The following is a 26,778-nucleotide window of genomic DNA, read 5'->3' on the forward strand; positions in this document are numbered from 1 at the left end:
CACCGGCCTGCCTCGTGGCCATGCCAGTATGCCCATGGCACCCACAGGGCAACAGGCCAAGCCTCCACAGTCCCTAGGCCCACCTGCCAGCCTGGCGGTGTCTGCCCACTTCACAGAGGCGCCCCATGCCCCCAGGCAGGGCTGGCGCGGGAGGAGCCAGACCCCGCCAAGACTTCCTGGCATCTTTCCCCCCAGCACCGCACACGCCCAGGGGGAGAAAAGGAGACGTGCACCCCGTCAGCTGGAGACATACTTTCAGCGCTTTTTATGCGGCATTCAAAGCACTTTGCAGACCACGACTCCCCATCACTCCGGGAGGAGGAAGCCTACAGAAGGGCCGGTCCGGCCCCCCCCCCCCCCCGCAGCCCATCCCGGGGCCCCCTCTCCCTCCCTCCTGCAGGGCCGGGGCTAGGTCCCGTCGTCCTCCGGGTCCTCCAGAACCTCCACGTGCCCGTAGGACCTCCAGGCCTGCAGGTTGCAGCTCTTCAGGATGCTCCCCAGCTGCTTCCCCGGTCCTACTTCAAAAGTCTTGGGGAACTCCGTGCCCTTTCTCCTCCCGTAGACGGCGTGCATCGTCTGCTCCCACTTCACCGGGGAGACCACCTGCTGCACCAGCAGTTTCCGGATGTGTTTCGGGTGCCTGTATCTGTTCCCATCGACGTTTGAGTGGACGGAAACCAGAGGCTCCTTCATAGCAACCGACTTTAAAACTTGGGCCAGGGGCTCCAGGGCCGGCTCCATGAGGCGGGTGTGGAACCCACCGCTAACCGGCAGCATCTTGGTGCGTCTGAAGTGATACTTGGAGGAATTCTTCCGGAGGAACCGCAGGGCCTGGAAGGAAGGGAAAGGGAGTTTCAGCCAAGGCCGTCCTAGGGGGAGAGACACGGGGGGAGGCGGTCCCGCACGGAAGCTGCTACCCCCGCACGCCCACACCTGTCCGTCCCGCAAACGGCTGTGAAGGACAGGCTCCCTCCCCTCTTTGTTCCAGTTCAAACCAGCCATGCAGCTGGCACCCTGCGAGTCCCCCTCTGGGGTGCGGCCACTCGCACAGCCTACCGTGCAGGTGACCACCGCGGGGCCGGGAAGCGCGGTCCCTCCCAGCGCGCCTCCTACGCACCTTGGGGGCCCAGGGGAAGTCACTCAACCTCTCTGAACTGTTTGCATCCGTAAAACGAGCACAACTGCACCTGCTGCACCAGGCTGCTGGGAGGTGACCCGACGGGAGGTGTGAGAGGCTGGGACACACGGCTGGCTTTCAACGATCTGTCAGCCACCCTCCGAAATTGTTCGTGAGCCTCTTTCCTTATACTCCGTAAACCTCAAGAGAAAAATTCGGGAGGCTCCAAGCCTCGTTTCCTTCTATTGGAACCCCCTCTTCTGAGCTTTCTCTAGAGAAGAAAAGAGCTCTGTCTCCCAGAAGCCAAAAGCCTTCTCCTGAAGGGGGTCTCAGCTCAGAAGGGGCCTCCCTGGCTAACCTGCCCAAACTTGGGACTGTTTGCAAACAACGGCATTTGCAAATATTTAAAAAGTAGTAGATATTCTTAAGGGACCCTATACCCTCCGGACACAGCCCAGGTCCTGCCACCCCGACGGCCCTCCACTGGGATCTGCTGCGGGGCTTCCAGGGCACTAAACCGTCTGTCCGGCCCGGTCTCTCCAGGCTGTCCCCACCCGCAGCGGCTCAGAGGCTGGGCAGCCGTTCCCTAGAAGACCGAAGGGAAGCCTCGGTCACAGCAGCTGTATGACCTTGGGCAGTTTTGCCTTACCTCTCCGTGCCTCAGTTCCCTCTTCTGTGAAATGGGGATAATGACAATAGTTACCTCCCAGGCTACTAAGGAGAACTCTGCTTGGCACATAAGCCCTATATAAGGGTTAGCAGGGATTTTGTAGGCCAAGCCCATCCACGTCCACTGGAAAAAAGTACGTAACAGGATGGCTCTTTGTGTCCCCAAAGGGCAGGAAGGATTCGAGTTTGGCTGGATGGCACTCGTTCACCCGTCCCTGGGGCCCTCCCGGCATGAGTGTACTTCGTCTGCCCGGGCACGGCCGACGCAGACTGTGGCTCGCCGCGTCTCGGTGTCCTGTGCCGGGAGCCCGTCAACTCAGCACAGCTCAGCACGCTGTACCCGAAGTGTGAGCCACGTCTGCGGGAAGCAGTGAGGGGTCGGGCTGGCTGTCACTGCAGCAGAGTCCAGCCTGTCCTGACAGTTCACATCACCACCCCTCTCCCTCGTCCCCACGCCACTGAGGGGCACCCAGGAGCCCCCTCCGAACACAGGCCTTCCCACCGTGCCCGGACCGCCCGGGCAGCGGTGTCGACACGGATGGCTACTCTGTGGCACTTCCTGCATCATTTGGCATCCTTCCACGCGAGGTCTCTGGACTCATCCAGCTCAAGTCCGAGGTTAGGGCCACAGGACTCGAGGCCACGGCCTCGGTGCAGCGGGCTCTTCTGCGGCTGCCCTTGGCCCAGGCGCCGGTTTAGCAGAGGCCAAGGAGTTTTGTCACATCAGCCGTTGCGCAGGGACTGCCTGCTCAGGAAGACCCCGCCCTCGCCTGAGCTCTCTGCTGTGGCACTTCCGAACCCCCCACAGGGCCAAACCCGGGAGCCCGGGGAGTCGTCATCCTGCATACCCGACTGTCCGGGAGCTCCTGAGGGAGACACCGGCCCTGACTTGGAGCCCCTCCTGGCCCACTCCAGGCCCTGCCGAGGCTGTTAATGGGAATGAGCAAGCAGCTCCATGATGAACGTGGGGCCACACTCACTGGTCTTCCCGTCATCTCAGAGCACAAGAGGGACCGTGGCTCTCATTGGTTCAGAGGAGATTCACAAAGACATCGGGCACATGGGCAAGGCCTCACAGGGATGATGGATTGAGTGCAGTCCAAGTGGAGGAAGAAGGTTCCAGAATGAGACAGACCGGAGCTCCATTCCGCCTCTACCATCTCTAAGCACTGGCCGCTCTCTCTGCCTCAGCTTCCTCATGTGTAAAACATGCTTCTGTGGAGCAGAGACTGGCCGCAGGGCCGGGACGAGTAGGGGAGGCACAGGCCCGTCCCTGCAGCCCCTGGTGGGACCCTGTGCGGACCCACCTGGCATCCCCTGGGCCAGGCCCTTTCCTGTGGTGGCTCCCTGCCTCTCCGCTGAGACGCCCTCCCCCTGCAAACTTACCCTCCCAGCACCACTCCTGGTGGTGCCTCAGGCCCTCTGGCAGCCAGCCTGACCCTTGCTACACCCCAAACCCGAGGCCACCTGTTCACGGCTTGTCAGTTTGTGTACCCTCAGTGCTCATTACAGAGGAGCTGCTCGGGAGACGTCTGGAAACACAGTGAATGGAAGGAAGGACAGGAGGAAAGAAAATGAACTCGGGACAAAAACAGACACCTACGAAAAGACACAGCAGGAGGGAGCAACCTGGCAAGAATGGCTTCTCTGTCGCCAAGAAAGCAACCAGATCAGAGGTTGTGAGAATCGCAGAATTTACAGGAAGGCCCCGGATCATCTGGTCCAGCCCCTTACCTTCCACGAGGGCCAGGTGATCTGGTTATTTGCCCAAGGTCCTCATCTATGCGTGGCAGGGTGGGGACAGTAGCCCAGCCTCTTGCCTCTTTCTGCAGTGCTACCCCTGACTCTGCCCCCTGCTGGCCCTCAAGTACCTCCCAAAGGCCACGGCTGGGCAGAGCGCCCATCACGCCACCGCGGGCTCACGAGTGTGGGTGGAACCTTCCGGGCTGGACTGGGGTCTATGAAGGCTGTTCCCATCAACACCAACCTCCAGGTGTCCTGAGATCACCCTGCAATCAGGAAAGAGGTAGCTGGCCACCTCACACACGGGGTTCTCTACGCCCAAAGTCTTGCAGTGCTCCCGGGCTTCCAAACAGGCGAAGGTGAACTTGGACTGAGGCTGGCCAAGGACAGACAGCATCCCACTGGGGACAGCTTCCGAGGCTTCCTGCATGGCCTCAGCTCGGATTTTCACCGCATGCAAACCTATCCGGAGAGAAGCGCATTTGGAACGATCAGGGCACATGATGAAGGAGGGATGCCCAGACCCGACAGACAAAGCACAAGTTCCACACTGCGGGCTGGAGACGCAGACGGTGGTATCTGTCACCAGTCCACAAGGCCACAGTTCCACTACATCTGTACCCATGACACAGGGGTGGTACTGCCATCACGAAAAGGGTGGGGGCGTCCTTGGCACCATAGAAATTAAAGCACGGAGCTCCCGGCCTTAAAGCCGGCTTGATGTACAATGGTGGTTCTTAACCAGGGGTGATTCTGCCTCAGGGCGGTGTCTGGAGACACTTATTGTCACAAGAGTGGAGTGTGGGGGGCTGTTGGGGGGGCATGTGCGCGTGCTACCGGCATCTGGCAGGTAGAAGCCAGAGATGCTGCTTGACATCTTACAGCGCACAGCCCCACCCCGAACATGGAATATACGGCCCCAAACGTCAACAACAGTGCTGCTGTTGAGAAGCCCTGGTGCGAAGGAACAGACTTTGAGCTATACTGCTTTGGGCAAGTCATGACCTTCCGGGTCCAGTTTTTAGTAAAATCAGGATGAGAATATCTCATCTGCCTGGATTGTTGTGAAAACTGGGAATGAGTGTTGCAATAGTACAGGATTCTCATAAATCCGGCTTTGCTGCCCCCCCCCCTTGGGGCTGGAGAGCAAGGACACCGCCAAGGGAAACAAGCTGAAATGCAGAGCTCCCGGGTCAGTGCAGCTCAAGTGCAAGGTGAGAGGACAGGCCAGGCAACTCCACTGACCGTGACGTAAGAAGGGCCTGTCACCACTGGACGTCCATCATCCTGGTCCTGGGTCTGCTCCCTGGCGGGTGGTGGGTGACCGGGCCAAGGAGAGGGTAAGGGACCAGTCCGGGGTTTGCTGGGACAACAGAGGTGTGAGGGGCACCCCCTGCACCCTTTCTCACGCACGTTCCTTCACTTGGCACATACACTCATTTGTACTGGCTTGCCGGCCCCTTACACAGGTAAGGCTGCGGAGCGGATCCAGAGACGGCCTGAGGTAGGGGGTAGGAGAGAGTATTGCAAGTCCTCCCGTGCAGGCATTAAGTAACCATGCAAAACGTCAAGTGAAATAAAACCAGGAATACACATACGCTCTAATTCTGCAAATTATGTGCACATAAAACTACGTACGTATAAAATAGTTTTATTAGGATGTGTGAATATGCAACGTTTCTTATCGCTTCCTTAATAGTGCCATAACGCTGCATCAAAGTAAAATGCAGTAAAAGTCAGTTTCAAGTGTATAATTCAGTGGTTTTTGTTGTTTCCATAAAACACCCCGTATCTGCTAAGTAATCTCTCCCCACTTCTCCTTTCCTCCACCTCCAGTAACCTGTCATCTGTTGTCTCTGTGGGTTTGCAAATTCTGGATATTTCATAGAAAAGGGGTCACACAACATGTGACCTTTTGTGTCCAACTTCTTCTACTGAGCATGCTTTTGAGGCTCATCCACATTGCACCATGTATCAGCACTCTACTCCTCGTCATGGCTGAATAATATTCCATGACGTGGCCAGAGCGCAACTTGTTCATCATCTGATGATGGACATACGGGTTGTTTCCACCTGTTGGCCATTGCGAATAACGAACACTTTTATGAACATCCGTGTACAGGTTTTTCTGTGTGGACACGTTTTCATTTCCCAGGTATATACCTCTGGGTAGAATCACTGGGCCACAGGGTAATTCTATTTGTAACTTCTTCAGGAACACTGCCAAACCGTCTTCCGCAGAGGCTGCACTGTTTTACAGTCTCACCAGCGATGTCTGAGGGTCCTATTTTTTCATTCTTGCCAACGCTCATGATTACTACTATTACTATTATTATTTTAGTTAAAGCCATCCTAGTGGGTGGTATCTCAGTGTGGTTTTGATGTGCATTTCCCCAATGCTGAGTGATGTCGGAACATCTTTTCATGTGCCTGTTGGCCATGTGTATGTCTTCTTGAGAGAAATGTCTGTTCAAGTCCTCTGCCCATATTTAACTGTAAGTGAAACAGTTTATGAGCAAAACTCTTAGGAAGGAAAGGAAATACTTAGGAAATAAATACATATTTAAAAAAAAAAAAAAAGAAGTGAAACTGATAGGTTCAAGATCAAACAGTCAGTTACGCTTTTTCATTCCGGGACTGTCTGCTGAACACCTATCACGTGACAGGCACTGTGGTGTGGGAGTGGACTGAGAACACCCAGGACAGGGTGCAGGGCAGGCAAGCAAGCAGAGTTCGGGAGACTCCAAAAAGAAAGAAAATCCCCAAGGAACCCTTCAGGCTTAAAAGGGAATCAAGGTGAAGTCTGGTCCTCGGGTTCCCATGCCGTTCTATGTGCTCCTCTATCACCCGAGTGGCTCTAGAATGGTTTCTGGCAGTGTCCTTTGTCCCCAGTTGAGCCCAGCAAGAGAATACCCCAGCACAAAACCAAACCCCTTCCTGGGTACCTTCAGAAAATTCCATGGCTCCGGCAAACACTAGGGCTGCAAATTCTCCCACACTGAATCCGGCAGCAGCAACACAGTTCTCAATAACCTGTGGTGACAGAGGCAGGACATGAGGCCAAGTTCTTGGGGGGGGGGGGGGGTTCAGTCTGGGGCTCTGCACTTGAGAGCTGGCAGGGTGTGGAGAGGCTCCACAAGCCAGGAGCCACTGGCCCAGTGCTCCAGCTAGAAGAGGGCACTCCTCCTACTGATGAGGACCTTTCCTGGCCAGGCAAGTTAAAGCCTGCTAGCTGGTTCTGTGGTGAGCTGGGACTCCAACCCAGGGCTCTGGAGTCTCTTGCCTCCACCCTGGAGATGCCCCTAAGGCCCGATGGAGCTGGAGGGAGCTAAGGAGAGAAGAACATGTCTCAGAGTCAGAGCTGGATTTGATTCTTAGCCTGGGAGGGTTCCCTAACTTCTCTGAGCCTCAGTTATCCCGTCTGTGGAATGGGGACAGGGCAGAACCTACCTCACAGGACTACTGGGAAGGTTATGCAAAGATCATGTCTCTGAGGTGCTGAAGCACAGACCTGGCCCAGGGTGAGCAGTTGTTACCGCCACGACTCAACAGGACCACTCGACTAAGTCTGTTAGTGTCTCCGAGTCACCTTCTCTCATCCACAAAGTAACTGTATTTACCTCACCGGGTTGTGAGCACGGAGTAAAGGCTGTAAAGTAGGGCTTCACATTTACTGTTCCGATAGCATTAAATATTAACAGCAGTCAATTCACACCTTCAAGTGAAGTGACATTCTCACACATCCTCCTCCTCATGATCCTTCATTTAAGGTTGAAGTTTAATCCTTCTAAAATAATTTAGTAATGGGGCGCCTGGGTGGCTCAGTAGGTTAAGCTGCTGACTTCCGCTCAGGTCGTGATCTCACAGTTTCGTGGGTCCAAGCCTCGCATCGGGCTCTTTGCTAACACCTCAGAGCCTAGAGCCTGCTTCGGATTCTGCTTCCTTCTCTCTCTGTCCCTCCCCCGCTCATGCTCTGTCTCTATCTCTCAAAAATAAATAATAAAAAAAAAGTTAAAAAAAACTTTAAAATAATTTGGTAGTCAACAAATGACTAGGGTTATTTAAAATTGCAGCCCAGCCCTCGACTTCCCAACCCCTTTCCCTGCTCTATTTTCCTTTCTAGTACACCCTATGTAACATGCTATGTCATTGACACAAATAGTTCTTCATTATCTATCTCCCTTCCCCGAACACGCAGGCTCCCCTAAGGCACGGATCCCTGTTTTGTTCAGGGCTGTATCCCCAGCGCCTAGAACAGCGCCTGGCGCCGAGGGGGAACTCGGTGAGAATGTGCCCCGTGCATCATACGTGGGAGCACTGGGGCCTGGAAGGTGCGTCCTGGCCTGGCTGGCGGAGCTCGCGCAGGGCAGGGCCTCACCGCGGGCTGCAGGTGATGCAGTTTCTCGACGGCGGCCAGCGAAGCCACGAAGACAGCGGGCTGGCAGTGCACGGTGCGGTCCAGGGCCTCCTGCGGCCCGTGCAGGCTCAGCTCCAGCAGGTCGTAGCCCAGCACGCTGCGGGCGGCGGCGTAGAGCTCGCGGACGCGCGGGTAGCCGAGCAGCCCCCGGCCCATGCCCACCACCTGGCTACCCTGGCCCGGGAAGAGCAGCACCGAGCACTGGCCCGGCGGCCGCCGCCGCGCCGCCGCCTCCCGGGGCCCTTCCTCCGCGGCTGTGGCATCTCGCAGCAGCTCCGCCACGTTCACGGCGCCCGGCGGAGGCAGCGGGAAGTTCGAAGCGCCCCGGCGGCAGCCCGCGCCCCAATCCCGGGCCCACGCAGCCCGCGCGACCCGCACGCTCATGGCGAGGCCGCTGCCCCCGGTGCGTTACCGTGGCGACCGAGGCGCAGTGAGGACGGCGCGGCGCGGCGCGGTCCTTGTCGCATTTCCCGCCGGGCGGGCCGGGTCTTCCGGGGGGCGGGAAGAAAGGTTCCGCGGCTACTGGTTCCGCCCCGGCTCCGCCAGCCTGTGCGGCTGCGCGCCGGGGCCTGGGGTGACCCGGGCGCTCGCGGGAACCCGCGCCGGAGCGAGTAAGGGTGGGCACCGCACAGCCGTCGGCCGGCGCAAGTAGTTATTGAAGGAACGGCGAACGCGCTGTAATACTCACTCTTTCTACCTAGCTCGTGAAGGGCAGTTAAGACGCTTCCACGTTGTTGTTCCTCCTGCCTGATTTCTCAGCAGCTCTGTGCGGTAAGCCAGAGAACAGCTCTCTCGAAGAATCTTGTCTACAAGCCAAACAGGCACCTATAAGCATCCAATAAGTATCTGTTCCATTGAACAAAGCCCTGGATGTTTTTCAGACCTTAGCTTATTTTGTATGTATGTATATATGCATGTATTTAATTAATTGATTGATTATTTTTTTTATTAACGTTTATTTATTATTGAGACAGAGAAACAGAGCATGAGCATGGGAGGGGCAGAGGGAGGAGGAGACACAGAATCCGAAGCAGGCTCCAGTCTCGGAGCTGCCAGCACAGAGCCCGACGCGCTGCTCTAACTCACAAACCCAGGGAGATCATGACCTGAGCGGAAGTCAGACAGTTAACCGACTGAGCCACCCAGGCGCCCCTTAATTTATTTTTAAAGTAGGCTCCATGCCCGATGTAGGGCTTGAACTCATGACCCTGAGATCAAGAGTCGCTTGCTCTACTGACTGAGCCAACAAGGCACCCCGTGGCATTATTGGCTGATTCAATTCCTCAGGCAAGGAAGTGATGGATAGGTGCTATTATTATCCTCAATTTACAGGTGAGTGGGCAAAGGCACAAAGACTGAATGATAGGTGGTTGGAGACAGAAGCGGCATTCGAAGTGGAGGTTATAGGTTTCTGAGCAGTAGTGTGAGTCTGCTCAGGGAGAGTGTAACTCTGACCTCACCCCACTTACCCTCTGCTCCTCTCTCATTTCCTGCCAGCCCAGGAGACAGACAGACACACACACACACACACCCCCACCATAATGAGAAAGATCCAGATAGAATTACATCAACAAATCTACTTCAGTGCGTTCGTCCTAAGAATCACATGTGCAAAGCCCTAACTCTCAGAACATCCAGTGCAGCCTTGCTTTTAACAAGGAAAAAGTGGAAATAAGCCATATATTCGACCAGAGGAGATTCCTTAAATGGGTTACGGCAGATCTATATGACCCTGTGGTCATCAAAGATGTGGAGGAGGTTTTCAGGTTAAGACATGGATAGAGCACACGCTGCCTCCAGAAGCCTATAAATCCACAGTAAAGGAATCTTTTAAAGACGTAAATCCACAAGGACAGGGAGAACAAGAAAGAGGGCCCTTGCAACAGAACTTCTGGAAGCTGAAAAGAAGGAAGACCAGTATTACCTGACTTCGTAAACTCCGCATAGCCAAATCCTCCTGACAGTGGGGAAAGGTGACCAAGTCCTATTTATCAGCAGATTCCTCAAAAGCTTAGGAACTGGCAGCTTATAGACCTAGGGGTGAAAGAAGGTTAAAATAAAGAGGTATCTTGAAGATATCTTTGAAGAACAGATCTTTATTTATTTAAAAAATTTTTTTAAGTTTTTTTATTTTTTGTTGAGAGAAAGAGAGAGAGAGAGTGCAGGGGAGGGGCAGAGAGAAAGAGAGACACAGAATCCAAAGCAGGCTCCAGGCTCTGATCTGTCAGTACAGAGCCCGACACAGGGCTCAAACTCCACAGATCATGACCTGAGCCAAAGTCAGACACTTAACCGACTGAGCCACCCGGGTGCCCCAAACAGTTAGATCTTTAGGCCCCTCTCTCGAGCCACTGAGTGGAACCCCTCCCTCATCTGGCAAACATCTGGGGTTTAGCTCTGGAAAGGATTGGACAGGGACAATGGTGAATGTGGGTACTCTGCTAAAGTGGGTAGGCCGAATGTAGAGATCTCCAGTGCTCTCCCCCACTAAGCTCCCAGAAACCTGGAGCCAGGCCCCTACCCTCCACGGAAGGGACTGAAGGATCGTGGGGAATCTGACCAGTTCAAGAGGAAATCTGAAAGATATTGACAATCCAGGAAGTTCCCAGACAAATGGCCAGACAAGTTCCAACTCACAGTGATGTTAAACCAACAAATACTATCCTCACACGTGTTTTCTTTCCTCATAATCATGAGCAGCCAGCCCAAAATTCCCAAGCATCTGAGGAAAGCCTCTTACAAACAGAACACACACACACACACACACACACACACACACACCCCACAATGCATGGGATTCAGAGACTATGGTAAGAGAAGAAAATAATTGTTTTAAGAAAACTATCATAGATAGTTGAGAGGTAAGAGAAGATGCTGTATCCATGAACAAAATCAACAAAAAATTATATATAAAAAAACATTTAGAAAACAAATAAGAATCTCTTGGAAATTAAAAAGAGGACAGCAGGAATGAAAAGCTCAATAGAAGGCCAGGAGGAGAAAGTTGAGGAAATCTCACAGTAGGTAAAATATAACAATCCTGAAATCCGAAAATCAAACCAAAACCAAAAGCCCATGAGAAGTGGAAGAGAAAAGGAAGTTACAGGACCAGCCTAGGAGGTCGAGGATTCTGAGTAACAAGGGTTTCAGGAAGAGAAGTGAGAAAATGGAGGGAAGGAAATCATCCAAAAGAAATTCAATTTCTGAAAAACGAAGGGTATGAGTTTCCCATATGGGAGGGCCCCCTGAGCACAGGCACAATGGATGAAATTAGACCCCCATAGAGGACTATCCATGTGACAGTCCAGACCTCTAGGGACAAAAGTCTTAAAATCTTCCAGGAAGAACAAAATAGGTCACATGCAAAGCCTCCAATCTCTGAATGACTCCAGCCTGCTCATCAGCCCGGCGTCAGCAGGAAGACTGAATGTCTTCAGGATCTGGATGGATAACGGTCTCCAACTTTGAGTTCTTCCTCAGCCAAGCATCAGTCAACCATGAGATAGAAGGCAAGATTTCTTTTTTTGAAAAAATATTTGTTTAATGTTTTTATTTTATTTTTGAGAGACAGAGACAGAGCATGAGCAGGGGAGGGGTAGAGAGAGAGAGGGAGACACAGAATCCGAAGCAGGCTCCAGGCTCCGAGCTGTCAGCACAGAGCCCGACATGGGCCTCGAACCCATGAGCTGTGAGATCATGACTTGAGCCAAAGTTGGACGCTTAATTGACTGAGCCACCCAGACGCCCCTGGATTTCTTTTCTTTCTTTCTTTCTTTCTTTCTTTCTTTCTTTCTTTCTTTCTTTCTTTCTTTCTTTCTTTCTTTTTTTGAGTTTATTTATCTTGAGAGAGACAGACAGTGTGAGAAGGGGAGGGGCAGAGAGAGGGAGAGAGAGAAAATCCCAAGCAGGCTCCACACCGTCAGCATGGAGCCTGATGCGGGGCTCGAACTCAGGAAACCGTGAGATCATGACCTGAGCAGAAACCAAGAGTTGGACTGTTAGCCGACCGAGCCACTCAGGCACCCCTAGAATGCACGATTTCAAAATGGCCCTTCCTACACAGTCTTTCTCAAGAACCCCTGGAGGATGGGCTCAGCACAAACATGGGTGGAACCAACTAGGAAATGAGGAGCCGGCCAGCAGAAGGGGTCGAGGGCATCCCCGAGGTGGTGGCGAAGAGAGACCCGGAATGATGTGTGCCCCACGCCTACGAGGGCCGCCATCACCAAGACCCTAGCAGTGGCTCTACTGCCTCCTTGGGAACAGAATCCCCAGTGAGCCCGGCCCAGATTCTTGTCTGCACTTGGCCGATCTGGATCACAGGGTGGTGAGACCCTCTTGTCCCCTCCATTCCCTGCTGCCTGGCTCAGCTGCCTGTTCCCCCCTCTCAGAAGTGTGCACCCCTACTCCTGAGAGCTGAATACAGGTCCGGTGAGCTCACAAGCAACGAGGCAGAAAAGCCCAAGCCTCTGCCCATTTCCTGCGAAATGCCCATGTCCCAGCCACAGACGTGCCGGCAGGGGAGCCTCACCCCCAACCTTACCCTCTGCCCCTTCAGGGGCTCTTGCCAATGTTTGTCAGAGGCCCAATCCAGTCTTCCTTTCCTAGGGGTCTTCCTCTGGTCTGACCGTCATGCCCACTCTCTCCAGCCAGTTTTGTGCTGCCCCGCTGTTCAAAGCTAATCAATAGAGTGCTCAGGGAGTCATAGCTGGGTGGTATTAACAGAACTCTAAAGGAAAGCACGGCCATGTTTAACACACAAATCCAGTTAGAGGTGATCTTGGGGTGGCAGGGAGGAATCAGAATACTAGGAGGCCCCTGGGGCGCTGGCAATCTTCTATTCCTTGACCTGGGGAGTGGACACTCAGGTGCCTTTTTATTTTTATTTTAAAGTGTACACAGCATTTTATATATATTTCTGTTTGTAGGGAACACTTCACAGTTAAGTAAAAACACTGTAGGCAAACGTTTGCTAGCGTAGAAAGAGGCTTCTGGTTTATTGTAAGGGGAAGGAAGAAAAATTATAAAACCATTTACAGCGTGAAGGCATTCTTTTTTTTTTTATTTTTTTTTTAACATTTATTTATTTTTGAGACAGAGACAGAGCATGAACGGGGGAGGGGCAGAGAGAGAGGGAGACACAGAATCGGAAGCAGGCTCCAGGCTCTGAGCCATCAGCCCAGAGCCTGGCGCGGGGCTCGAACTCACAGACAGTGAGATCGTGACCTGAGCCGAAGTCGGACGGTCAACCGACTGAGCCACCCAGGCGCCCCCATGAAGGCGTTCTTGTAAAGGAATGTGTGACGCCCTTAGAAAAGGGCGTGGACAAAGTCACTCACTGAAGTATGGGCAGTGTTTCGCTCTCGGCGATGGGTGTGTAGGTGGCTTTATGTTTTCCTCTGTGCTTTCCAATTCCTTTACAATAAATGTGGATTTCTCATGGAATGAAGTAAACTCATAAATAACATATAAGGAAATACTGTGCCTGAATCGCGCTTGGAATTGGGAAGCTGAGTGACACATCGGTTAAGAGTGCAGATCCTGGGGGCGCCTGGGTGGGAATCCTGACTCCATCGCTCTGGCGCTGTGTGACCCCGGGATGTTCCCTCCCCTCTCTGAGCCTGTGAGGGTGTTTTCCATGCCTCCTTCCTGGATCGACTGAGGCCAAAGGTTGGGTTTGGTTGTGTTGTATCCTCCAGGGTTCAGCCCAGCGCTGGGCACCTTGCAGCGCTCAAGATACAGGCCAAATGCCCGGGAGAAGCTCCAAGCTCGGTGGAGTTCAGAGGTCACTGCCCACTTAGAATGGGGGTGGCGCAGAGTTGGGGTTCTGGAAGAACTTGCTGGCGCAACACTGGAGAGCAGTCAGACTCGGACACGAAGAGGTGTCCAGGTAGGGGGTGAGGGGTGCTTTGGCAGGGACACAGAGGAGGGAAAGGGTGGGGTAGTCGGCTTGACCCCATTTTGACAGGGCCTCCGGTGCCAGTTTGGACTGGATCCTAAGCAGCTGGAGGGTCCTCAGCAGAGGAGGGCAGTGGAAGGGACCAGAGGGGAGCTGGGGGCCAGCTAGAGGCTGCGGCTGCTGCTCAGAGGAGGGACGGGGACAGTGGCCCAGGCTCGAGGGGGGTCTGTGGGGCTGGGCAGGAGCGAGGCGGAAGTGATGGGAGGTTTCCAGGCACACCGGGTGTGGCATCGCTATCTGCACGAAGACCTGCAGTGTGAGCCCCTCGGGCAGCGGCTGGCCCCTCCAAACTGCAGGGTCACATCTGTGAAAGGTGTGCGCACTTCACACAAACCTTGTGTGTTTGTTCTCAGTCCCTCCCTTTGGCCCTGGCAAGCGGCAGACATGTGGGGGCAGAAGTCTCTTGAGCCTTGAGCCCCATGTGTAGTAGGGGTGAGGCTGGAGGGAAGCTGCATTGTCTCCTCCCCACGAGTCTTCCGGGGGAGGTGAGCAGCGGGCCACTTGGCCAAGCCACAGGCACCTCCTTACAGGAAGTGGGTGAGGGCTGCCTGGCAGCTCGCTGGGAGGTGTGCCCAGACCGATTTCATCAAGGACAGCAGTCACAGGACCAGCTGCCACAATACTTTGAGGGACCCAGGAAAATGTTTTCATTTCTTTTATTTTAATTAACTAATCAGTTAACTTATTTTAATTAACTAATTAGTTAAAATATTTTACTTTTTAATGTAAGCGCTACACCCCACATGGGGCTCGAACCTACAACCCTGAGATCGAGACTCACATGCTCCACTGAGCCACCCAGGCACCCCACCTTTTTTTTTTTTTAAGTAGGCTCCCCCTGCCCAATGTGGGGCTCAAACTCACGACCCTGAGGTCAAGAGTTGCATGCTCTACAGGCCAAGTCAGCCAGGAACCCCTTGTTTTAATTTCTTTTAAAATCAGAAGAAAAAGAAACAATGTAGCCTGGATTATACTTGTCTTTTTATCAAAGCAGTCAAAGGAGGAAGGGGCTGCAAAGGCCCAAATCATTTGTGCTGCAGCCGGGAGGCTCCAAGCTACTGTGGTTGGGGAGAAGGAGCTATAGTTCATGTTGATCCCCCGAGGACCAATTTGGGCAACTTTGGCTCCTGCAGGCTGAGGGTCCCTCGGCCCAAGGACAGACTCTTGGCTTCAGGAATAAAGCAGCACCTGTAGATGAGGAGGTGAGGGGTCCAAGGCCTGGGGCTGGACATGCTGGGCCCATCAGGGTGACTCTGACAAACTGGAGGTCACTTCTGGGCCGTGATGGTTGCAGTCTCCCCTCACTGAGTGCCAAGCGTCTGCAGGGCTCCCTGCCCACATTGCTCTGTGGCATCCTCATTAGTCCCGAGCTGTCGTGCCCATTTTACAGATGAGGAGATGGAGGCGGAGAGAACCAGTCATAGAGCGGCTGAGCCAGGACTAAGAGTCCAGCCTGCCTCGTGCCCGGGGTACCAGTTTAAGGAACTGGGGTACTCTTCCGGGGATGGGGAGCCAGGGCTACTGTATAGGGGTGTTCGGGGCTTTGCTATCAGGGGGCGTAATTCCCCTCCCCGAGGTCGGGCCCTGTTGCCCCATTTTATAAACGGGAAAGGTGAGGCTCAAGAAGAGAAACGACCTGCCAGCCGGCGCAGCCGGGAAGGTCGCCACGGGGAGGACTGAGGCTGACGGAGCCTTGGGCGCAGAGGCGGAGGCGGAGGCGGAGGCGGAGGCGGAGGCGGAGGCGGAGGCGGAGGCGTGCCTCGCTGGCGGGAAGGAGGCAAAGAGTGAGCTCTCCGGCGGCTTCCAGCCAAGCGGGGCGGAGCCGGGGCGGGGCGGGACCGGGGCGGGACCGGGGCGGGGCCTCGCGGCCGGGGCGGGGCGGGGCGGGGACCTGGGCCGCCGCCTCCCGCCGCGCAGTGCGTTCCCGGAGCGCGTCCCCGCGGCTGGTGAGTGGGGCCCGGGCGCCGAGGGGGCAGCGGGCGGGGCGGCCCATCGCAGGTGCGACACCCGACGGCGCCCGGCCGCCTGCGCGGGGGCCGGGGGCGAAGTGAGGCGGGAGGAGGCGGGCGGGAGCGGCGGGGCGGGGGTCCCAGGGGCGGCCGTGCGGCAGCGCTAGGGGCTCGGCCGCCGGGTCAGCGGGCAGGGCGGCCCGGGCCCTGACCTCCGCGGTCGGGGCTGCCGTACGGCGGGGTTCCGGTGGGCGAGCGGGAGACGGAGGGGGAACTAGGGCAGCCTCGCCGGGGCCCGGCCCTCCTCGCCCCGCCCCGGCCCTCTTCGCCCCGCCCCTCCTCTCCGCGCCCCTTCCCTCCCCTCCCCGCCGCTCGGGTCTGGAGGGAAGCGCAGCCCCCGGAGGGACCGGACGCTCCCGGCTCCCGCCCATTCCGCAGATGTGGAAGCAGGGGTGGGGATGGGAGGAGGGCGAGAGTGGCTGAGCGGGATACCGTGAGGACCACAAAATGCCCGAGAGACCTCAGGCTGCTGATCAACTTGAGACACTCCATTTCTAGGGGAGGAAACCCAGGCCGGATTGGGAGGTTACTTGCACACAACCGGTTAAGGCCCCAGAGGGCCTTAGAACTGGGTCCCAAGATTCCCAGTTCAGTTCTCAGGTGCGCTGTAGCCTGGACAGAGGTCTGGTGTGGGCAGAACATCGCCTAGGACCTGCCTGTCCCCTGGCCCTCCTGCAAAGGAGCTCAGAGCCTGGGTGGTGGTGGTGGGGGGGGGCTCCCGCTGTGAACACACTGCCAGTTCTGGGGTCCACCCTGCTGGCCTGGCCCGGCCTGCGAGCCTCTCTGGCTGGCCTGCTAGTGCCCGATGGTACCTGGTGCCGGCCGCGAGCTCTAAGATGGATGGCAGAAGGGGCTGGGCTTGGGCCTGCCCTAGGGGCCATGGACTGGGGCTGTTCCAAAAGGGTCATGGGGCTAGCAGAGGGTCAGAGGAGGCTGTGCACAAGAAGGGTGCCAGGGTGCCTGGCACACAGCAGGCTGTTGACCGAAAGGCCTAGTTGGAGGAATGTGGGCCTGGAGCCTCTTCCTCTGCGGGCAGAAGTGGGGAGCCTCTGTGGGGGATGCGGGACAGCAGTGGCCGATGCCTCCTTCATGGAACAAGGGTGTTTGTCCACTTGCCTTGAAAGGAACCGGGGAGCAAGGGGTGGGGGTAGCAAGCCTCTTGGTGGAGCAGGGGGTAGGCTGCCTCTTTCCGTCTCTAGAAGGCTGCTCAGCACACCCAAAGGGAGTCTCTGAGGGAATCCTTTGAACTGAGGGAAACTGAGGCTCACCCAGGGGCCCTTGTCCGGGGTCACACAGTGACAGCGGTGGAGCCAGGGTTTGAACCAGTGTGGTTCAAAGCCTTGCTTCCTCCACCAGGCTCGAGAGGCTACTTTCTCCGCCTGCTGTGTGTGTGTGTGTGTGTGTGTGTGTGTGTGTGTGTGTGTGCCAGGCACACATTTGTGCCTGGCAGTGACTGAATAACAGCTGGCTGGATCTTCCAGAAGCTGCTGACAGTGGGTTCCTTGGGGTGGGGTGGGGGCTTGGGCTCAAAGGGAGGGAGCCTTCTTTTTAGTATATACACTTTTGCTTTTTCAGTATTTTATTTTCAAATCTGTTTCTCTCTCTTTTTTTCAAAGTTTATTTTGAGAGAGAGGGAGGGAGGGTGGGAGAGAGGGGGGCAGAGGGAGAGGGAGAGAATCCCAAACAGGTTCCACGTCCATGGAGCCCCACGCCGGGCTTGATCCCAAGACCCTGGGATTATGACCTGAACCAAAAACAAGAGTCAGATGCTTAACCCATTGAGCCACCCAGGTGCCCCTATTTTTACTTTTTTTTTTTTTTTTTACTTATTTCTGATTATGCAAGCCATGCCTGAATATGCTCTTTGTGTTTAAAAAAGTAGTCATCTGCCCCATAAAGCAAATACCCCCTTGTCACTCCCAGCCCCACCCCATCCCAGACCTCCCAGGTCACCAGCTGGATGGGGATCCTTCCTGACCTGTTGTCTCTTATGCTGGGTACTTTCATAATGAAGAAGATTCACAAAGGTTATGAATGAGGAGGATTCGCTGTGAGTCATTTAAAAGTAGAAAGGATCGGGGCACCTCGGTGGCTCAGTCGGTTGAGCATCCGACTTCGGCTCAGGTCATGATCGCTCTGTGCTGACGGCTCGGAGCCTGGAGCCTGCTTCGGATTCTGTGTCTCCCTCTCTCTCTGCCCCTCCCCCGCTCATGCCCTGTCTCTCTCTCTCTCTCTCTCTCTGTCTCTGTCTCTGTCAAAAATAAAATAAACATTAAAAAAAAAAGTAGAAAGGATCTTCTGTGTCTCCCTCTCTTTCTGCCCCTCCCCTGTTCGCACTCTGTCTCTCTCTGTCTCTCTCAAAAATAAATAAACATTAAACAAAAATTAAAAAAAAAAAAAGTAGAAAGTTTTAAAACAAGTCCCTGGACAGCGGTGGCTTGAGTGAGAGATAAGGCCGAGGAGAGCTGGGCATAGCTGGGGAGGCGAGGGTGGGAATCAGAGAGACAAAACTCTTTTTTTTTCCTGGGGAGCAGTTTCTGCCACTCCCAGGGAACAGGAGGATCCCCTGAGACTCACTAGCTCAGTCCGCACTTCACAGATGGGGACATAGAGGTTTGGGAGGTGAGATCTTAGGGCCAGAAATGGGTCTGGAGTCTCTTGGCCAGGAGCGAGGCATCTTAAGGACAGGTCCTGACTCCCACCCTGAGGGGAAAGGAAGGATTCAGATCCTATAAGTGCCTCCCCTGGGCCAAGGTGGGGTCTGATGCCCTGTGGGGGCTGGGACACTGGTGCTGGGGCTGGAGAGAGTGGGCCTGTTGACCCTGACAGAATCTTCTGACACTGGGCAGAGGGTGGGACCACTGAGGCCAGCAGACTCCCAGCTCAGGGGTGGGGGTGCTTTGGGCCTCAGAGTCACACAGATCTGAAATATTCTGCGACTCCCTGTGCCTCAGTTTCCTCATCCGGACGGTGGGAATAGTAACGTCCACCACGGAGGCTGGGAGGGTGTGGCTCAGGGTCCCCGGAAGAGAAGCAGCTGGTCGCCTCCCCTGCAGCCACTGTGACGAATTAAGTGAAGTAATGACCAGCAGCATGGGCCTGGCCCACAGCTTGCCATCCACCAAGCACCACCCATGATGCTCATTCCCCAGAGGCCTAGAACCTTCTCCTGACCCCAGGTCCTGAGCCCTCTGTGTTGGAAGTGCTCCTCTGGGAGTGGCCCCTGGCTGTCTGTGAAGCATCTTGCCCCATTTAGCGCCCTGTGCCTGACTGGCTGATATTTTCTCAGCCTTGGGTCTATGCCACGGGGCTGTTTCTTCCCCCGGAGGAAATGGGGTGAGTGGCCCCAACACTGGCAGCACAGCGCCTCGCTCATCTGGTCCTCGTTTGGGCCTCCCCATGACCCCATGAAGCCGGCCGGGCAGGTTTTCCACGCAGCTGATCAGCCCTCGAGCCCTTTCCCAGCCTTGGGTGCTCCCTCACCTTCCCCAGCCCTCCCTGGGACCCCATCCCAGAGCAGACCTCTCTCAGGCCAGCCCAGCCCAGCCCAGCCCAGCCCAACCCAACCGAGCGTGACTCAGCCTGGTGGGTCCCCCAGTCGGGTGATTCAAGGGCTGAGCAGTCCCCGAGAGGCCACAGGAAGCTCCCTGCCCTGGCTCTCTGCGTGGGAGGCATCTGGCCTTTCTGTGTTCGACCTTTGGGGTGGGCAGACTCTCAGATCCTCTAGGCCCAGTGAAGCATAACCATAGCCAGGCTCTGGAAGGCGCAGCAGGGGGTGGGGGCAGGAACAGGACCCTACTCTGTCCCTGAGGACTTAGAGAAGCCACCGCCCTCTGGTGGCCCTTGGTTTGTCCTGTACCGCAGGGACCGGGTTGGTGGGCTGTAGGGCCCGCTGGCCCTGTGAGCGAGTCCTGTGTGGGATTTCCTGGGCACGGGCTGGGTGCTGTGGCAGGGTGACATGGGCGCCCCTGCCCACAGCACCTTGGGGAGGAGTATGGACCCACGCGGCAGTGTGAGCACGCCTCAGAAACATCACGGTCAGGGAAAGAAGCCAGGCCCCAAAGGCTCCATGGTGTATGATGCCATTTACATGAAATGTCCAGAAAAGGTAAATCCACAGAGACAGAGGGCTGGTTACCAGGGGCCGGGGGAGGGAGGAGCAAGGAGTGTATGGGGGTTCATTGAGGGTTTTGAAAACGTTTTAGAACTTGGTGTGGATGGTGATTACACGACATTGGGAGCGTAATACTGTCACCGAATTGTGCGCTTTAAGGGGTTAATTTGATGTCATGCAGATTTCACCTCGATTAAGAAAAAAAGTAGGAGAGAAAAAAAAAAAAAAGGCCAAAACCCGGGACCGGAGCCACTGACAGTCTCAGAGCAGGAGTCTTGTGGTGGAAATGGAGGCTCGGAGGCTCTTGGTGGCACTTGCAGCGGGGTCTGGGGCCCGGGCTCAGGGCCTGATGCAGTGACAGATGCCGAGCGTAATAAGCTTGGGACGGTGCAAGGTGTTATCCAAACCAGGATACTTCTTTTTGAACGGTCTACTTGGAACCAACTTGGGACTTGTAGAGAAGTTATGAAAGTGGTACCGAGAGTCCCCATGTAGCCTCCACCCAGCTGGGAAGTCACTGTGGTGCGGCGCTCACGACCACAGACCCCCAGTCACCCTGAGGAGACTTGAAGTCTGACATTCAATGCCTGACCCCCAGCCCCTCCCCTCGGTGTCCGGGCCTCAGTGTCCCGGCCGGCATGTGAGGATCAGGACGGTGTGAAGGCCTCCCACCTGCTCAGCCATGTCCCAGTCTGGGGGAGACCTAGGGCACTGACCACAGCTCCTGGGGTTGCCAAATGCTGTCACTTTACTGTGGATCCAGCATATTTGTTAGGCGGGCTGGGCTGTGTCCCCATTGCATAGATGAGAAAGCAGCTGAGGAGGCCCGAGCCCGTCACATGTGTCACATGTGTCACCAGGTCACATGCTGGTGAGCCCAGCGGGACGGCTGGGTCCCAGGGCTCTGCGTCCAGAGTTCCACATCCACCTGGCAGGAGCACAGGGCCAGGGGTCCTGTCGGTTGTGGTGAGACAGACCCTCAGGCTCACCTGTTCTGTGCTCTCTGGAAACCAGAGGGCAGCGCAGGAGGGCGGGGGAGGGAGGAATCAGTCAGTCCCCAGATGGCAGAGCTGGAATCTGCTAGCACTTTCTCGATTGTTCCCTTTAAAATGGGGGCGCCTGGGTGGCGCAGTCGGTTAAGCGTCCGACTTCAGCCAGGTCACGATCTCGCAGTCCGTGAGTTCGAGCCCCGCGTTGGGCTCTGGGCTGATGGCTCGGAGCCTGGAGCCTGTTTCCGATTCTGTGCCTCCCTCTCTCTCTGCCCCTCCCCCGTTCATGCTCTGTCTCTCTCTGTCCCAAAAATAAATAAACGTTGAAAAAAAAAATTAAAATGATCTTCATTATAGACGTTTTGGAAAACAATAAAGACGGAATGAACGTAGCGTTGTAAATCCCACTGCCAAGGGCAGCCCATAGAATCCTCAGCTGCCCGCTTGCAGAGGGGTCCCCGGCTGACGCCTGTCCTGCTCTGTGCCTCCGGTCTTCTGCCGGCAGATGGGATAAGATGACATTGTTCCCCGCAGGGCTAGGATTGAAGGGTGGTGGGCGGCCAGTCGTTCCCCAGCAATGTTAGCTTTGTGATTATGACGGTTGCTAACATCTTCGTGAATCTGTTACAGGTTTTATTTTTGTGTTTTATTATTTTTTTAAGTTTATTTATTTATTTTGAAAAGGAGAGATCACAAGCAGGGGAGGGGCAGAGAGAGAGGGAGAGAGAATCCCAAGCAGGCGCTAGGCTGTCAGCATAGAGCCCGATGCGGGGCTTGAACCCACCGACCATGAGATCGTGACCCGAGCTGAACTCAAGAGTTGGGCGCTTAACCGACTGAGGCACCCAGGCACCCCAAATCTGTTACAGTTTTTAAAAAAAATTTTAATGTTTATTCTTGAAAACAAAATTTTAAAAAATGTTTATTTTTGAGAGAGAGAGAGAGAGAGAGAGAGAGAGAGAGAGAGACAGAGAGACAGAACATGGGCAGGCAAGGGGCAGAGAGGGAGACACAGAATCTGAAGCAGGCTCCAGGCTCTGAGCTGTCAGCACAGAGCCTGATGCAGGGCTCGAACTCAGGAGATCATGACCTGAGCTGAAGTCAGATGCTTAACCAACTGAGCTACCCAGGCGCCCCTGTTACACTTTTTAAAATGCTTATTTGTGTTATTTATTTATTTTTAATTGGGATCATTCTGTAGTCAATTTTATATTCTTTCCTCACTTATGTGGAGAACAATTTTCACGTTATGAGAGTCGTCAACAGCCGGCTTTGGGGGTTGACCAGGCCCTGATGGCTCCCCATTGCCTCCAGAGTGAGCACACCCCCCTTCCCTGCACCTGCTCCCCCGCAGCCCAACCCCCTCAGCCCATGCCCATCATTCTCTTCACCCTGACCGCCCCCGCCCCCGTGTCCCTGTGAAGGAAGGGCGCACTGTGCCGCCGCGACCTTCTTTTCTTTGAGCCCGGGTCAGGGGTGCCCTTTCTGACTGAGGTCTGTGTGCCTCTCTGGGACCCCCACTCCGTCTACCCTGGGCCCCAGCTCCTGCCCCAGGAGGCCGTGATACAGGTTTGCTGAGCTGAATCTGGGTGGGTGGCTTCTTATCTCCTGCATACAAGCATCCCCAGATCTTCCAGTTAGGATCAGGCTCTGCCAGTGGGAGCCCAGCCTCCTCATTTTATGGTAGGGAAACTGAGGCCCAGTCAGGGTGCTCACAGGCTTAGAGTCCCACAGCAGGTGCGGTCAGAGCTGGCCTGAGATGCCCAGCTGGGGGTCCCCCTTGCTGTCACTCTGGATTCTCAGCCCCAGTGAGCAATTCAGTCTGCTGAGAGCCTCACTGGCTGCTGGGCGCCTAGTAGGTTCTCCGAGACCTCAGGGCTGCGGGGCAAGGGGGCACAGCTGTTGAGCACAATGTACAAACCTGATGACTGGGTCCCCAGCCCTTGAGGTGGCAGCATCCAGGCCTGACGCAGGGGGCCTTCCTTGCCCTGAGCCCTGCCAGCCTCTCAGGGCCGCCGAGGGGACCTCACCAGCCTTGAACTCTTGCTAACTCCTGTTCTTTCCCACCCACCTCCTCAACGAGCCTGGGCGTCATGGAGGGAGCAGCTTTTGGACTGGGCAGAGCCTGGCCCCAGAGTGCTGTGTGACTGCTTTCCCTCTCTGGCAAGCAGGGCAGGGATGGTGATTTAAGGGTGGGCCTGAAGGTTGGTGGTAAATTACCTGTGTACTGGGATGCTCCCCTACTGAGCATGGCCTTGGTAGGTAGGCAGTGTTGATATCCCATTCTGCAGAGGGGGATACAGAGGCCCAGAGGGCTGAAGTGATTTGCCTGAGGTCACAGTGAGTCAGTGGAGAGCCAGGGTTTGAGCCACGCTCTGTGTGATCCCAGCTACTGAATGAATGAATGAGTGATAAGAGAATGAATGAATGAGAAGTACTAGAACATAAAGTAGAGGGTGTGGACTGATGCAGGCTTCCTAGGGCACCGAGCTGTCAACTGGCCTGGGGAGGAAGGGTTGGGAAAACTTCGGGGTGGAGGAGACACGGACTGGTCTTGAATCCAACTTGACAGGAGCCCCAAGGTCAAGGGTGAGGGTAAGAGAGAGGACAGGGCCCTGGCCGCTGAGGCAAGAGCTGAGGTTGGGGCCACCTGTGGGGGCAGGGGTGACCCCAGGCTCCTGCCAGTCAGGGCAGCCTTCTGGGTTGGGGGGCAGGAGTTTGGGTGAAAGTGCATTCGTTGGAGCCAGGGCACTCGGCTGGCAGGGGCTGCCTGGGTGAACCTGGCCCCTCCCCGCCCAGTGCTTGGGAGGCCTCGCCCCAGTTCTGGAGTGCTGCCCCGCTCCTCACCCCACCCCTCACCCCCACCCCTGTCTTCTCTTTCAGAACTTTCCAGAACAGCAGCCGCAGCAGCAATGGCCCCGCCTTGGGTGCCCGCGGTGGGCTTCACTCTGGTGCCCAGCCTGGGGGGCTTCCTGGGCTCGTACTATGTCCGCGGGGAGGGCCTCCGCTGGTATGCCGGCCTGCAGAAGCCCTCCTGGCACCCGCCCCGCTGGACGCTGGGCCCCATCTGGGGCACCCTGTACTCGGCCATGGGGTAGGTGGGCGGGGCCGTCCTCCCCCTTCCGAGTCTGAGGCTCGAGTTTAGAGCTTCTCCACGTGCTCCTGGGGCCGCAGGCACCGTTTCCTGGCCGGGTTTGCCAAGCGAGGGTGGAGGCAGCTTCGGGACTGTTGCTCCAACAACTGAACTTTCTCCTCCAAGGCCTCCCGGGAGGGGCGGGCCGGATGGCGCAGCCTCACGCTGGCACCCTGGCTGTTTTCGCAACTCCGGGGGGTGGGGGTGGGGGGGGGGGAGAGCCTGGCTCAGTGTGTCAAGTCCAGACCTGGGCGGCTTCCAAGACCCACAGCGGCAGCAACAGGAACGGCAATTCTCGCAGCTACCATTTGTCGAGCACCTGCTCCGTGCTAGGCTGGGTCTGGGTTAGTTTGCAAGGCCACCCATTTGACAAGGGGTCTGGAGAAGACACACAGCTAGCAAGTAGGGACCCTGCAGGAAACCCTGTGGCGAGACGGCGGCAGCTGGGCGGGTGAGGGCACCCTCCTGGTGGCTCTAATGGGAACTGCAACCGGCCGCTGTGGCCTGCTTCCTGCCCTGGAATGTTCGTTGCCTCCCTGCATCCTGAGTCTATGCCAGCCCAGGGTGGGGCTGCAGATGCCAGGCGCCCGGGGAGCAGGTGGCACAAGCCAGGCTGGATGCCCCCCGGGGTTCTGATGGGACTGAGACACACACAAGTCCGCACAACCCGGGTATCACGTGGGCATCACCCCCAGAGTCCCAGGCCCTGCCCAGCCAGGCTCCCAGCTCTTCCTGTGTCCTGCTTTCTCCTCCCCGATCCTGGCCCAGGCATCACTATGTCTACCTCATCTTGCTTCAGTCTCCAGGCCTCCCACTCCTTGGCCTTCCTCCTCCAATGAGATCCTGATAAAGCACAAATGCGACCCTGGTCTCTCTGTCGTGGGACCCTGCGGAGGCTCCCTGTGACCCTGATGAGGTCGAATCTCTCATGGAGTAAAGACTTCGGGCTCTGGCCCTGGCCACCCGGATTCAAATCCTGACTTTACCTGCTGGTTGCCTGCTAAGGGGTCTTAAGAGAGTCACTTCACCGCTTTGTGCCTGAGTTTCCTCACCTGTAAAAGGGGGGTGACGACACTGCCCACCTTCATTTATCACGAAGATAAAACAAGTTAACGCTCGGAAAGTGCCAGGGCAGTGCCTGCGTGTGTAAGAGCTGGAGGACGTCACCTGTACCTGTGCCGGTCCCATCCCGGGCTGGGCCAGGAGCCTCTTTCTCACTTGTGTGCCTCACGTGCTTTCCTCTTCAGAGCCTGATGTTAATGATGGCAGATATTTATTGAGTGTTGCATGTGCCAGGCGCTGACCTAAGCACGGCCAGTGTGTTAACTCACATCCCGACAGCAATCCTGTAGAGAGACTGAAGGCCCAGAGAAGTCAAGCAACTTCCCTGAGGTCACAAGGCAGTCAGCGGCAGAGCGTGCCTGAGCCCTCACTGTGTCTGTCGCCCCATAGGTGAGCTTTTGGGTCTCTTCCCTGCTGGTGCCCTGACCCGTGGCCTCTGTTTCAGGTATGGCTCCTACATGGTCTGGAAAGAGCTGGGGGGCTTCTCGGAGGAGGCTGTGGTTCCCCTGGGGCTCTATGCCGGGCAGCTGGCCTTGAACTGGGCGTGGCCTCCCCTCTTCTTTGGCACCCGACAAATGGGTTGGGTAAGTGTGGCCTTGGCCAGTCCTCTTGGTCCCTGGAGATGGCCTGTGGAGGAGTGGCCTTTCCGTGGGGGACATGGGGCATCACATCCTAGATGGAGTGAGGGTCTCGCGACGGGAGCGGCTTATGGTCAGGATCTCTCAGAAGCTCAGGGGGCCGGCAGCCCTCCAGGGTTGCTCCTCCTTCAGTGAAGGGAGCACTGCGGACTCCTGATGGAACCAGATGGGCTGGCGGGCTTGGTTGGGGGGCCATTGTATGCTGAACACAGCGCACCTGGTGATGTGCCTCCCTCACCCAGCAGGGATTGGGCGGGGGTGATCGTTCCCATTTCACAGATGGGAAACGGAGGCACACAACGAGGGAGGGGCTTGGCTGGGTCGCTTAGGGGTGGAATGGAGGAGTGTTTCCTCGATCGCCGCCTATAAGCGGCCAGCTGGGACGCACGTCTCGTGGCTACGTGAGCCTCAGGCCTCCCTGACCTCTCTGCCCGTGTCTCTGCAGGCCCTGGTGGACCTCCTGCTGACGGGTGGGCTGGCAGGAGCCACGGCCGTGGCCTGGCGTGGGGTGAGCCCACCGGCCGCCCGCCTGCTCTACCCGTACCTGGCCTGGCTGGCCTTTGCGGCCGCGCTCAACTATTGCGTGTGGCGGGACAACCACGGCCGGCGCGGCGGCCGGAGGCTCGTCGAGTGAAAGCGTGCCTCGTCCGAGGACTGTGGCTGCCCGCCGGTCAGGTGGTGCCCGTGGTGGTGGCCCTTCTACTTCCGTGGCCACCGGGCCTGTAGGTGTGCCCGGGTCTCAGCCCCGGGGGCTCACCACCCGCTTCGGAAGTGCCCTAGGCCAAGCTCCTGCCCCAGAAACAGCGTCCTGTGCTTTCTGCACCTGCTCCAAGCAAGCTCTCAGAACGTGGAAGGTCATAAGGCAAATAAAGTTTTTAACCTCCTGGCAGTGGCCCTCTTACTTGGGCAGGGGCTGCTGGCTGCGGGT

General features: G+C 56.3%; 2 protein-coding genes across 3 annotated transcripts; one reads left to right on the forward strand and one right to left on the reverse strand.

Annotated features, from left to right (window-relative positions):
* Window positions 1-348: 348 nt before the first annotated feature.
* On the reverse strand, window positions 349-8,411 carry MCAT (malonyl-CoA-acyl carrier protein transacylase). Of its 2 annotated transcripts, XM_027070538.2 has the most exons (4): window positions 7,908-8,403; window positions 6,475-6,562; window positions 3,774-3,991; window positions 349-831 (listed from the first exon to the last, which is right to left on the reverse strand). In XM_027070538.2, the coding sequence occupies exons 1-4, from the start codon at window positions 8,328-8,330 to the stop codon at window positions 409-411; spliced, it is 1,152 nt and encodes a 383-aa protein (XP_026926339.1). In that variant the 5' UTR covers window positions 8,331-8,403; the 3' UTR covers window positions 349-408. The 2 variants fall into 2 exon arrangements, with proteins under 2 accessions (XP_026926339.1, XP_026926342.1); XM_027070541.2 differs by lacking the exon at window positions 3,774-3,991 and having other exon boundaries at window positions 711-831; window positions 7,908-8,411.
* A 7,344-nt stretch (window positions 8,412-15,755) lies between these two features.
* Window positions 15,756-26,736, forward strand: TSPO (translocator protein). The gene is made up of 4 exons (XM_027070542.2): window positions 15,756-15,851; window positions 23,901-24,111; window positions 25,658-25,796; window positions 26,296-26,736. Exons 2-4 carry the CDS (start codon window positions 23,930-23,932, stop codon window positions 26,482-26,484), a joined length of 510 nt encoding a protein of 169 aa, XP_026926343.1. The 5' UTR covers window positions 15,756-15,851; window positions 23,901-23,929; the 3' UTR covers window positions 26,485-26,736.
* The last annotated feature ends 42 nt before the right edge of the window (window positions 26,737-26,778 follow it).

This window comes from Acinonyx jubatus, chromosome B4, assembly GCF_027475565.1.
Source record: "Acinonyx jubatus isolate Ajub_Pintada_27869175 chromosome B4, VMU_Ajub_asm_v1.0, whole genome shotgun sequence".
In the NCBI taxonomy this organism is placed as follows: domain Eukaryota; kingdom Metazoa; phylum Chordata; class Mammalia; order Carnivora; family Felidae; genus Acinonyx; species Acinonyx jubatus.

Bases quoted from the DNA above. Each gene is read 5' to 3' on its own strand.
- MCAT (XM_027070538.2), bottom strand. From the start codon at position 8,330: ATGAGCGTGCGGGTCGCGCGGGCTGCGTGGGCCCGGGATTGGGGCGCG. The intron at 6,563-7,907 runs GTGAGGCCCTGC...CTGTCACCACAG, and splicing joins TGCATCACCTGCAGCCCGCG to GTTATTGAGAACTGTGTTGC. The intron at 3,992-6,474 runs GTACCCAGGAAG...CTCTCCGGATAG, and splicing joins AGCCATGGAATTTTCTGAAG to GTTTGCATGCGGTGAAAATC.
- TSPO (XM_027070542.2), top strand. From the start codon at position 23,930: ATGGCCCCGCCTTGGGTGCCCGCGGTGGGCTTCACTCTGGTGCCCAGC. The intron at 24,112-25,657 runs GTAGGTGGGCGG...CCTCTGTTTCAG, and splicing joins ACCCTGTACTCGGCCATGGG to GTATGGCTCCTACATGGTCT. The intron at 25,797-26,295 runs GTAAGTGTGGCC...GTGTCTCTGCAG, and splicing joins GCACCCGACAAATGGGTTGG to GCCCTGGTGGACCTCCTGCT.